Source organism: Scomber scombrus, chromosome 10 (genome assembly GCF_963691925.1).
Source record: "Scomber scombrus chromosome 10, fScoSco1.1, whole genome shotgun sequence".
NCBI lineage: Eukaryota > Metazoa > Chordata > Actinopteri > Scombriformes > Scombridae > Scomber > Scomber scombrus.
Window position 1 is genome coordinate 11,409,652 of NC_084979.1, and position 13,288 is coordinate 11,422,939.

Genomic DNA, 13,288 nt, shown 5'->3' on the forward strand with positions numbered 1-13,288 from the left:
TCTCTGCTTTCAACTCTGAGTCTTAAACCTACCTGTGTTACAGTGCCAGGATAGAGGTCTCCGTTGTAGTCCACAAGGACCCATGTTCCTACTTTGATGGTCTCTTCAGACTCCTCTGAATCCCTGTGGGTGAAAACAAACTCCTTTGGGGAGAAGCAGTCACAAGAGTGGCGTAACCCCGAACCCTGATTCTTAAACATTAAAATAAAAAAAACTTTCAATACTTTTTTATCTTAGCTTAACATGAGTAATCAACTGAGAACGTTTCATGGTGATATCTATTATTTAATTTATTTACCCCATTCACCTGTAGTGTCACAACATATTACAGAGGTCAGTGACCTCTATCTGACCTCAGAGGTCAAACTGAGAATGCCTCCAGATCTTAAATGAAAGCTTAGGTCATCAAGAACAAACCCTGAAAGTTTCATGCTTCTTTCATAAAAAGCAAGATCGTCCCTATTATAAGAGCTTAACAGCCCCACTATGAGTAAGAAAAATGTTTAATTAAGGTGTAATAAACAATAACATACAGTAATAAAGTTTATGTACTATACATTTATGTTATTTAAACAAAAAAAAGAAACTATTCATCACCGTAATCTTATCTTTCATTACTGTAACAGGCCTCACATTACGTGGTAATGAAAGCTACGCATTACTTTAATGAATAACATCCACCTAAGCTAGCTTAAAATGCTAGCATGCTATGATGACTCAGCTAAAAAATGTTCACCAACAGTTTGAGCTCCCTAATATCTTCTTTACAGTTAACTATCTAATTGATAACTTTTTAAGAACATGATATATTCCACATTACGGTAATGATCACCTGTGGTGTGGAAATAGGCATATGCAAGGAGAAACTTAACAATTATGGTGATCAAAACATGTCAAACAATCTTACCTTGTAGTCATCTTTAGTCTTCTCTTCTTTGTGGTGCATTATGGGTCAAAATAACTTTATTGTAAAAGACGCTGTGATTATGAGAGGACTGTGAACACAGTGCAACGGTAATGAAAACTACACATTCGGACACTCCATTTTCCTCAAATATTTGTAATTGCATAATAGGAAATCATTATATATTATCAAAACCTGTTAAATTATTTAGTTTCAAACAAATTCATATTTATTTTTATGAACTTGCTTGAATATTTATAATGCTAAAATGAGGTGAAAACATAAGATTTTTCTTTGGAAGCATTACGGTAATGAATTTATGACTCCAAAATCAGGTAAAAAACATTAAAAAAAAATACTATTTTGGTAACCAACAATGAACTGTGCCACATAATAGATACAATGATTGTTCAAATAAAAGTGAATTATTTCTAGTTTTCACGAGTATGGCCCTAAAATCTTCTAAGACATACCAAAGGTTGGGTTCATGAGAATCACCCAGTCACTCTCTACAGCGCACTCTTGCTCCCTCGCTCGTGATTCCGGGAGATTGTTTCTCATTTGCGCCCTACTCTGTTTTTGGTTTTGCCTCTAAGTGCAGCCACTCTTTAGCAGAGAGACAGAGAGAGAGAAGCGCCTGTTCGGGTGAAAACCGCTTCAGTGAGGTCTGAAGAAGTAACGCCGCATTTTTTTTGGCAGTAATGGAAACGGCGTTGTAACGGGGAAACAGTAATTAATTTGATTACTCGTTACTGAAAAAAGTAATGCCGTTAGTAACACCGTTTATTTATAACACCATTATTCCCATCACTGTAAATGGTTCCTATTTTTATGTGAAGTTAACCACATATGAGTAACAAATTCAGTCTCTTGCTGAACTCATTTTGTGTGGTAAAAAAATAAAATAAAATTCACAATAATTTTCCCCTTCACCTTGGAATAAACCAGCAATAAGAGAGGGCGGCTTAACCTAAAAGATACATAAGACTTCTGGAGATATCTGCATATAATGATGTAGTAATTTGGTCCCCTAGTAATTTGGGCAGTGTAGTTATACTGTTTCCCGGGGAGGATAATATGGTACAGCACTATTTTAAATGACCTAAAACATAATCATTTAGCTTTGCCCTTTTATAACTGCTAATGCAATATGTGGCGACTCTGTGCAGGCCGTTTATAAGAGAAGCTCTTGGAAAATGTACAAACTATAACATACTTCATCTATATTATTTTGCACTTGTCTGTCTTCATAAAATGTTTACTAGAAAATAATTTGTGCTATAAATTTAAGAGGCATGAAGGCACATTTATCCATGCAATGTGGGGCGGTGGGCCCTTTCGTTCTGTCATCCCGGATAGACATACTTGTGTGTTACATAAGTTTATTTTCCTTTCAATGACTTAATACAAGAGCACAGATTTGTTCAAATGGTTCCAGTTTATTGGCATCCACTTAAATCACTTTATTTAGAGAAAAACACTACCCCTACTGGTAGAGTCCTGCTAGTACAGTACGATTCTGCGGAAACGCATACCGTCCCACACAGCAGGTAGGTAAGAAAATATCTAACTAATATCTACAGTGAAGCACACCCGGGTCAAAATGTTGCCAAAATCCTTCCTGGTGTGCGATGGTTGTTCTGAACTTTCTTTTCGTATGCATCCTTAGTTTACCACTGAACTACATTTGAAACTGAGCCAAATGACAGATCAAAATTCCTACAATCGCTGTTCTTTTTCTTTATAATTTAACATCCAAAGCCACAGAAACTTTATCTGACATCAGGCGTTAATAACAGGCACAAATATCTGTTATGGGTCTCTGTCAGTGACTGTAATGAAAACATCCTTTGGTTTAACAAACACTGCTGAAGCTGCTGCAATTCACATTTTAACCTGTTGTTTGGAATATTTTTTGGTTACAGTTGGCCAGGAGACACAAAAAAATCAGAGATTTCCGAGAGGTTTTGCAGCAGCATTTCTCACCTGAGCCTGTTGCATCAGCAGGTAATCGTCAATACCGTCTTCTCTCGAACTGAAGACAACACTCATCTCACCAGCAGCAGGAGCCACGATCAGCTTCTGACAACTTTAATAAAATGAGGAGTTTATCTTGGTAAACATCTGTGACTTTTTATCATCAGACATAATCAAGGAAAATTTATTTTTGTATACAAATAAGTGAAAATTAAATATAAGCTAAACAAATGGTCCATGTTATTCTGGCCTTGGCAGAAAACTGTTCACAAAATCATCACAAACTGCTGTACCAAGGGTTATTTGGGGAACACTTCACTCTTCCTGACCTTATTATCTAAATAAAAAATAAAAAAAGGGACTGCAGTGGTGAATCTGCGGTTGTTTTTCGTAAAATATTAAATCACTGAATGTCTACACACGATTGGGGCTGAGCAATATGTATCAGTTATTATTGATCATTTTGATCATGCTGTGGGGGTTTAATATTGTGAGTCATTTATACACAATGGTCTTAAAAACTTGAGAATGCAGCTGAAAATAAATGACAGCTCCAGTCCATTTCACATCACCAACTAATGAAATGAACATAACTACACAAGCTGTTCTGATTCTTTACCAAAACAGATGTTAGGTGATATATAACAATATATAACTATATATTCTGACCTATTTTTCTTTCTTTTTCTTGAAGTCCATATTGCCCAATCTTACACACACTAAAACTTTAATTTATTTACTTTGCTCTACTTTTTTGCCCTCTCAGGAGATACATTTTTTGAGTTTTGGGGTTTCATTTTTTATACGAGACCAGGCAGTTTCTTGGAAAGGAAACTTCGTTTTTTCAAACTACCAGTATTTCTTCTCAAAACCTTGTCTAGTACACACTTGTTAACATAATTAGCCTTATACTATTTCAAGCACAAACGTCCAAATTGAAGCATGAAAACAAACAAACAAACCTAAATGTATGGCCGTTTTGAGTCTCAAAGTCTGTAAATGAGAATGAACGATTGCTAAACGCAGTGTGAAAACCAAGTCTTGTGCAAACAGGATGATACTGTCCCACATGTCCTGTTTAATCACTGACTCTTGTCAAGTGTTACTGAAATTTGTTTGCTATGTCACTGCTGCCAACCAAGAACTCATGAAACAACCAAAAAGGAACGTACACTGAACCCAACCTGAACTGTACACACACACACACATCAAATACACCTACATGTATCAGATCACCAACTGAAGGCCATAAAAAGAAACTAACAGTACATTCTCATCACAGTGAAAGCGCAACCTCTGAGAATTGTGAGAGCAAACTGTTGCTCGCTGCATCCAAAATACACCCCACAGAAAGACACTTGACAACCAACATTTCTGTCTGTCTAAGCTTTGCGTCTTTACCCTGCCCCCCCTTCCTAAATCACTGACATTTCCAGCATTAAAAAAATTAAAACTAACAGGAAACTAACTCGTTCCAAGCTGGTGGAGTGGAATCCTTGACGGTAGAGCGGGAAAAATCCAGGCTGACAGAGTCTCTGTTCTCTGTAGAGCACTTCACCAAACCTTCCTTCTCATGTCCCTTCTTCCCACTTGTTCTGCAGATTTGTAGTTAGCAGGTGTGCTAGCTACTCTGCTGGGGAGAGGTTTGACCACATGTGCCTCCTTGCAGGGAATATTTTGTGTATCAAACATGGGGCTGGGTTTGGGCAGGGAGGGGGGAGCACGGGGGTAGTTTGTCTGAGCAAAGGCCTCTCAGTCGGTGGAGAAGAGGTCTCCGGCCGAGGGGAGCGGGGCCAGACCCCCGGTCACATTGGGCAGGAGGGAGAGGTCAGGGAGACTCTGGATGTGCGATTTGAGCTCTTTCCTCACTTGGGTCACCCTCGCCAGTTTCTGTTTATATTCCTGCAGAGAACAATCACGAAAACACAGCACGGAAGATTACTCACTCATGAATGACAGTTATCACAAAAATCTACAAAAATGTTTTCTAACTAAAGATTTCTGGCAGTTTGAAACACATTTGGGTCACACTGTGGGGCTGTAAGGGAAAATTAAGGTATCTCATCTTATTTGTGTAGTTCTGGTTTAATTATTACTTTCCATTACTTTCAAGTAACTGATGAAATCTAGAAATATGTACAGTCAGGAGACACAAGTACTCATATTTCAGACAGCTTGTAAACTGACCCTAGATTAAAACACAGTGAGTATGTTTTCATGGAGAGACTTAAATCAGGTTGGCTATTCACATTTAGCTCAGCTGCTGTCTGAGCCAAAATAGGAACAATAAAGCTAACCTGTTGGATTCACAGTTTATAATTGGCATGAGTTGAAAGAGTTCAAATACAAGCTGCACATGGATTTCACTTTCCATTTTGCATTATATTACAGATCTCAATTGGACATAATTTTGACTACATTAAAGTTTTTTTAATGCCAATCAAAAGACATTTTTTTTATTGAAAAAAATATATACATACATATATATATGTATATATAATACTGACTTTCTTGTCACAAGGACAGTTAATTAAAAACATCTCACGTATGTGGAAACGCTCTCTTATCTGATTTAACAAGTGATTGAAGTGATTGAAACACCAGCTTGTCTCCAGTGTGCTGTATATAATGTGATGCCTTGCCTCTAGTTTCTTTTCTCTCTCCGTCAGCGCCTCCTTCTGGCTGCTGATGTATTCATTCAGCATGCGAGCCAGCTGCCTCCGGTCCTCCAACTCTGCAGCCAGTCGGCCGTTGTACTCTGCCAGCAGCAAACAGGCTTCATCCACTGTCTTCGAGAGCTTGTCTGCTGCCTCCTTGTCTAGATTGGGGCCAAAGTGGGTCATTAAGAGAGAGACATTTATATGAAGAGGTCAACTTTAGACATGTTACTCTCTATTTTTTTTTTTTTTTTTTTTTACTCTACTGTTGCTTTATACTGCTGTAATTTTTCTATGATTGAGTATATTTTGTCCTGCATGTACATTTTGTTGAGTATTTGTGACTTTTGTTTAGAAAAGCGTTAAACAAAACAAATGTATTATCATTTTAAAAAGGTGCATTTTTTGCATCTTGTACATGCTGTAAAGTGACTTTAAGAAATGGTCCTAAATCACCTGATTTTAATAAATGGTAATTTAGGTAACAACCTTACTTACTTTCAACACTATACGCACTGTTTTATTTTATTGTTTTGTATTTGCTTTATGTTTGCATCCTCAACTGAGATCTTTAATTTCATTGTAAATCTGTTTGACAATCCTCACCACATACATTCAACAGACAGTCCCCCTTGATACAGAGACCAAGACAGCTATGAGGAATTTAAAATTCTCCTCTTAAATTTTCATTTCTAAAATGAGGCAAAAATGAAAATACTGCAAATCATGCAAAATCTGTACAAGACATTCCAAGTGAAGTAATTTCTAATCAAGTTGAGTTGTAAAGTCTTACCAGTGATTTTCTCCAGAAGAGAAACGTCCTGCACCTCCTGCGGCAGCGAGGCGATCTTCTGACGAACAGCAGCGTCACCTGATGCAGCGTTCTCCAAGTCCTGCAGGGCTTTCACCAGCTCTTCTGTCTGCAAGTGTGTTTAAAGGGAACAGAGGCAGCACGTTAAAGGAGAGATCAAGTTAAAGTGACACAGTTCACATGGTGGAGGAATAAAAACAGAGGTACAAAGGAAATGTGAGAAGCGAGAGCAGGAAGAGGAGAGACAGCAGAATGAGATGAACAAAAAGCCTTTTTACACTAACTGAGATATTTTACATCTGCATTTTATGTTGTTGAAGCAGTGTTGCCTCCTACCAGCTGAGTTGCGGTTGCGTCTGAATTACGGGGGGAGTTGTGGCTTCTGTAGTCGTCGTCCTCATCGTCTTCCTCTTCTTGGATCTTCTGATAGCTTCGTTTGACGGCCTTCTTCTCTTCTTCAGAGTTACGTTTAGACACCACAGAACAGAAAAACACTCATGTGAAACCAAACCAAGTAGTTGTGTTTTAGTTATTTTTTGTGAACATTTATGACTGTAAGTTCAAGGACCTCTCATGGTTGTGGTGATTAACTTTAAAAAAAAAAATCTGATTCCTTATGAGGCTATAACAAAGCTTAGACCTTCTTCTTTGCAGCAGTCTACGTTCTTTTACGATATGCATTACAACATAGCAAAAGACATTTCCGCTAGGCTAAAAACAAGCCTTACCTATAGTCTGTCACAGGCTATATTTTGAGTTTTGTCTTGGTTCTAAAAACTGACATCCACAGAAAAGTTTGGTCTCATCTTTCTTCGAGCATCTACAGATTAATTCCATACCCAATATGTTGTAATCTACTGAAGTTAGGCACAATATGAGATGAATATCTCCCTGTTTTTATTAGCTTCAACACCATCTTGACTGTAAGGGAGTCAAGAGGAACAACAGAGTAAGTTTCAGCTAAGAGAGGCAGGGAGGGCTTTTATTTTGTGTGGTCCGTTATGACAAAATGTAAATACGTAAATAACAATAATCATTTATACAGTTCAACAAATCCACAATGCTCGGTCACAATGCCATTACATTATTCTATGCTTCTTAAAGAAATATGAGACTATACTATACAAAAACACTTTATATGTGAAAATGTACATTATACTATACAAAAAACTTTTTTTGAAACTCTGCAAATCTCCACTGGTTGCAACTGGCAGTTGTGATGGTGTTGCAGCAGGTGTTTCACCACCCACATGTCCTCAGACACATCTGAGATCTGCACTCTACTGAGTGTGCTCTTATAGTTAAATAAAGATTGATTGATTGATAGTTCTACATATTATACTGCAGGTGAGACATCAGCATAACTAAACTTCTTTACAAAAAGCAATAATTGTATGAAATCATTTGCCTTTTTTAGGGTTTTTGAATGTTGAATTACGCTACAGTTAACTTTAAAGTTTTTTGTATTTTTTGTAGTTTGATACATTTAATTTGCTGAGGATACGCAGCACTATAGGCTCCTTGCAGTATACTCAATTAAATAATAACTGCAGTCATGTCTGGCTTTTGAATGCCCTTAAAAGTTTTTCAGTAAACCGTTGAAACGAATAACAGAGTTTTATATATGTGTCAACTATATGCTTGCACTCGTTTAAATGGGCTTTTTTTTTTTTTTTTAAACAGATGGAGCCACTTACACCACCAATGATACTAAGTCTTGTCTTAATCCATACTAACATCGATAGAACCAGTACCAAAAAAAGGGATCTGTCTCACGTCAGATCACATCTGGACACATGAACAGACTTGACGCAGAAAGCCCCTCAATATTTCGGAACATTAACGTGATAAACCTTTATTTACTTTTAAAAACTGTCCTATATTTTAACATGCATGTGATTAAGTAACTAATGGTGAATAGTAATAAGAAATGCTTAATGTTTGGCTTAAGTTGTGTGGCAATTAAAACATACTTAGAAGTAGAGTATTGATGATGCATTCACATCCTAAATCATGACACACTGCTCTGCCCCACATATTATATTAGCAGCTTTTAATAATAAAAAGTGTCAGTTTCAGTGTCTGTGGTCCGGGCCCACACCTAACAAATACTGTTTATAGGTATGTGTCGCTGCTACAAAGAGATCATCTAACCTGGAGGTCTGGGGCTGCTGTTGGAGTCTTCGATGGCCAGTTTAAGTTGTTGAATGAAGTCAGCTCTGTAGAGGGCCCTCTCCTTCCAGATGTTCAGCAGTCTCTCCATGTGCTTTTTACAGTTGTCATCTCCACCACTGCAGGGAGGCAACAGCACACAAGAGTCCAGCAGAAGAAAAACGAGGCGTAAAGAGAAATACACAGAAAAAAAAAAGATTTAATACATTTCTCAACACAGCTCACGGATCATTATAAAAAAACAATGATTAAATCAGTTGAATGAAACATCTTTTGAATCATCCCATTATCTGTTGTATATTTTAGGCTGTGGGCACACGCACGCACGCACGCACGCACGCACACACACACGCACACACACACACACACACACACACACACACACACACACACACACACACACACACAGCATCTGAAAGCATACAGTGGTCACGTCACCTGGCAACATGTGAGCAGGCGTCAACGAGAACAGACTCAAAGTCTTTGGTGAACTCTGGTCCTTTCTTCTTGCTGTTTTGGATGACATCATTGGCCAGGTAGAGGAACGTAAGCTTCCTTGTGGTTTTAGCTGGAGGACAAGTGAAAGTGATATTTCAAGATTCACAAAGGAAAATCAGCTCCCACATTCTAAATTATTTTGCAATGTAGTGTAATTTACCAATTATACCAATTTACTTAAACATACATGTCATTCAGTGCATTGATTGACTTTTAGATTAGCTTATACCTCTTCACTTAAAAAGCAGCAGGTTTTCTGAGTGTGCTGCATTCTAGTCTATCTTGGTTAAAAACCTCTCAAACATCTCTGATTTGTTCAGTGGTTCAAATCAAACAAAGTGTAACAACTTGTCAATTCGGTCTAAAAGGACATGATGTCTAGATACTGTTAATTATCTGCAGGAAGAACAAACCAGCAACAAGGCACATCAACTGTCTTGACTATATTTTTATGTTGATTTCCCTCCTCTGCACTGAGCAGGTTTAGTAATAATACATTCTTACATTCTCCTTTTCTTTTGAATCATGTAAAAACACCAAACATTTGCTGTTCACAGCTTCTGAAAAGTAGAAATTCGATTGCTTGATTCTCTCAATGTCATATCCTTGTAACTGAACACAGCATTTTAAAACACAGACCACATCCCCTCTTTGCAAAGTGATGGGTCCACTTAAAATAATTCTGTTGATCTCTAAATGTCACATTATTGACTCTCTAGTCTCTGCAGTTTTAACGTTATCAATCTCCCGGTTAATCACACACACCCTCCAACATATACAGTTATGTGTATACAGTGTAGGAGCAGCTCCACAGTACCTTTCTTCAGCTCTCTGTGCCACACTTTGACGATGAGGCCGGAGTGTTTGCGGTGGTGGATGATCCACAGAGACAGAGTCTGGACGCTCTGCTGCGAGCTACTCAGCTCCGACAGCTTTTTCTCCAGGGCGGACTCAGAGAAAGACGACATGTCTGTGTATGTCTCTGTGTGTGTTTTGATGTTTCCGACCCGCTCCAAAGCGACTGAGCTCTGAGCTAGTGTGGAGAAACTCGCACTGTCATCAAAACTGAAGTTGTGTTGCTAACTTACAGACATGCTCCTCCACTACTACTGTTTCTAACGTCGTGTTGGCTCTTCACAAGCCGAGATTACTAACCTAAGTCTCCCCTGTAACTCACAAACCTGCAGCCACTGTCCCCCGTTTATCAGCAGGTACTCCTTTACAGTCTCGAGTGTTTGTTTACAGCCGCAGCTAACGCTAGCCAGACGAGCTAAGCAGCCATCTGCAGCTTGAAGCTGCGAGCTAACCTGCGCTTCAGTCCGAGTTTAAATCAACCAAGCGTCGCTAATATTTGTGCAGAATGTGGATTCAGTGCACCAACAGATTCAACAAAACCGCGAAAGATTGACGATGGAAGAAACTCACGGTTTATCTCTGCTTTGCCTAAACTAATCACATTTGTTTTTTTCGAAAAAATGGCAGCTTGCACTTTCACCTCGACATGTGCGTCGCACTGCAGTGACGTGGACAGAGCCGGTGTTACAACGTATTTGGTGTCATTTCCCTGCAAGTGTGTGTGCACAGCCTAGGAAATAAATGTTCCAATTTGAAATTAAAAATAATTTGAAATGTTTAGTTTCATTGAAATACAACAACCTAACACATCCCATGCACCATGAGAACATAAACAGGAAAAATATTCCTGTATTGTATGTGCATTTTTTGTCCTTATATAACAATATTGTGCATTTTCATCTCTCAACTTTCCTGAGCTTTACATCTGGAGGAGTGTGGCCCTTGTTTGTCTTTCTGACAAAGTTCCTGGTAATTTTGCTATCTTAAAAGAAAGGAAGAACTAGATATATCACACCATATATGTACATATACCAACATGTGACAACCAACCCCGAAGAGAATGTGACAAGCATCCCCAATTTGCCACCGGGAAAGCTAATCACATGTTTTGGTTTAGCTAAAATAAAAAACCTACCTAACTATCGCTCTCTCTTCATACTTTTGAATGGTAATGATTGTTTTATTACAAAATCTTTATGTGAAAGCCTAGGAGAGAAACACTGAAGAGTTGGATATTTACATTTTTATGAAGAACACTTAACATCCTCTCATCTTGATGTCAAGCAGTTTACAACAGAAATGACCTCTGAAATAACATCAATCCTGAAACATTCAGTACCGACGCTTTTTAACAGCGCCCTCTAGGGACCGAGATCTGATGAATGTGACAACCAACCCCGTTCTCCCCTACAAACTTTCAAGGTCAGACCTTTTGTTGCTTGTGTATTTTGAGATGACAAAGCTTGTTTTCTCAAGACAATAAAATAATTAACTATTAACTATTGATCTTGAGAGAATGGCATTATTTTAAAAAATAAATAAATAAATGTAAGCATGGCCGTTCTTGGCTTCCATACAAACATCATATTCACAAAGCCAGATTTCTTCAGATTCTTCCAAACAACATCTTGTTTTACGTTGATGATTCTGTCTGAACAAAAAAAGCTTTAAGACACTTCACCTCTTCAGAAACACTGACAGATTATTTAAAAGTTATGTATCGTTTCACATTGTACAATTTAATTTCTGCTTGCGTTTTTGTGATTTTCTTTTCTCCAATACTGCCTGTATTGATATTTGCATTGTAATATTACTGTGTTGTTAAGAAAAATCTTTAAAAAATTGAAAATCTTAACCATTACCATATACATTCTGTATAGGCCTACCCAATAAATGCATTTAAAAATACCACTGATGTTAGTAATAAACATAAACACATAGTAATGTTAATCACAAACAAGATACTAACAAATTAAATAAGTAATTCATTCTTAAAATTAAAATTTGAAATTATGTTGTAGCTTGTAAAAACGATATTAATTACAATAAATACAATAAAAATGTTCTTAAATGAATGAAATAATCCTCTTCAGTGTATCATATAGAAGTGTTATAAACACAGTGTTTCAATATGAATATGACTCATTTATGAAGCCTGACAGTGGTAGTAAAATTAGTTACCACATCATGAAACATCACTCTGACATTCATACATGACTTTGTAAAAAACAGTCAATTTAACTGAATGGTAAATAATACTCACATAACAAAGACCACAATCAACACAGCATATTTTATTAAGACATAACTTGAGTCGTTAGTAACGTATCATCACAAGAGCAGATGAACAGGGGAAATTAAATGGTCATAAAAGGATATTGTCTTTTTTTCTGTTAAAATGGTAAAGCTCACACAATGCAAATATGTTCCTTCAAATGTTGGTGTTTGTACAGACATTGATATTTACATGTCCATTTGCCTCCATAATAATGCGGTGAACAAAATGCACAATATTCCTGTCAAAACAATGGGTTTGGGTATTGAAGGCAGGTAAGTGTCAGGCAAATAGTTTGTCAGTTCAACAGGTGTACTTAACAAAATGAGCCTCAAATATCAACCAAGATGCAAATTCAGCCCCACCTGTGCAAACCTATTTCATGACAAACATTTTAACAATGCAGCAAAAACACAGGTACAAGTAATGACAATAATTTACAAAGGTGAGTCCAATTGAACAGGAGTGAGCCAGCATTGCTCATGATTGTAACTGCATGATTCATACAGTAATCACTCTCTTCATTCTAAGACAAATGAAAATGTCTGATGTGAACAAGCCTGTCAGTGGGAAGACTGTACTAACATTTTCTCTGGTTATGAGAGATTAATCAAAATTGGGTAAAAGTATTGTAGCACAAATATTGTAGCTAGATACATCACATTATAAATCAACCAGTGCTGCTCAGGTGAATGACTGTTTGTTTCAGCATTTTGTATTAACTATTATGCAATAGGCCTAATGTATGTACATTATTTAGTTATATCATGTCAAACAAAGCAGTACAACACGATAATCAAATGTCCTAGACAGCTATGAGTGAAGAGTAAAAATTTTGTCTATCAAATCTTTATCAGGGGTGAGATGAGATGATTGTCTTTGATTATTGTGCTGTGTATGAAATTGTTATTTCCATGGAGACCCTGAGTTAAACATGAGCTATTAATGAAAAAACAAAAATACAATTCTCAGGAGGAAAGACAGTGATGCCAGGTTTGCATGTAAAATCTTATCAGAATTGCCAGTAAGGCCAACTTCTGTTTTTTAAAAGCAAAAGTCCTTTCTAACAAAGTCAAACATTTGCCCTGATGAAGGTCCAAAGACAGAAATATTGGCTTTATGTTAGATATTTGCAATAA

General features: G+C 37.3%; 1 protein-coding gene across 1 annotated transcript; it reads right to left on the reverse strand.

Annotated features, from left to right (window-relative positions):
* Positions 1 to 2,323: 2,323 nt before the first annotated feature.
* Positions 2,324 to 10,500, reverse strand: rprd1b (regulation of nuclear pre-mRNA domain containing 1B). The gene is made up of 7 exons (XM_062427642.1): positions 9,837 to 10,500; positions 8,960 to 9,089; positions 8,504 to 8,640; positions 6,686 to 6,804; positions 6,332 to 6,458; positions 5,524 to 5,699; positions 2,324 to 4,783 (listed from the first exon to the last, which is right to left on the reverse strand). Exons 1-7 carry the CDS (start codon positions 9,985 to 9,987, stop codon positions 4,634 to 4,636), a joined length of 990 nt encoding a protein of 329 aa, XP_062283626.1. The 5' UTR covers positions 9,988 to 10,500; the 3' UTR covers positions 2,324 to 4,633.
* Between the last annotated feature and the right edge of the window lie 2,788 nt (positions 10,501 to 13,288).

Excerpts from the sequence above, each read along its gene's own strand:
- rprd1b (XM_062427642.1), bottom strand. The coding sequence starts at position 9,987 with ATGTCGTCTTTCTCTGAGTCCGCCCTGGAGAAAAAGCTGTCGGAGCTG. Across the intron at positions 8,641-8,959 it reads GCCTGCTCACATGTTGCCAG|TGGTGGAGATGACAACTGTA; the intron begins GTGACGTGACCA and ends GCCTCCCTGCAG. Across the intron at positions 4,784-5,523 it reads AGAGAGAAAAGAAACTAGAG|GAATATAAACAGAAACTGGC; the intron begins GCAAGGCATCAC and ends TGTTCTCTGCAG.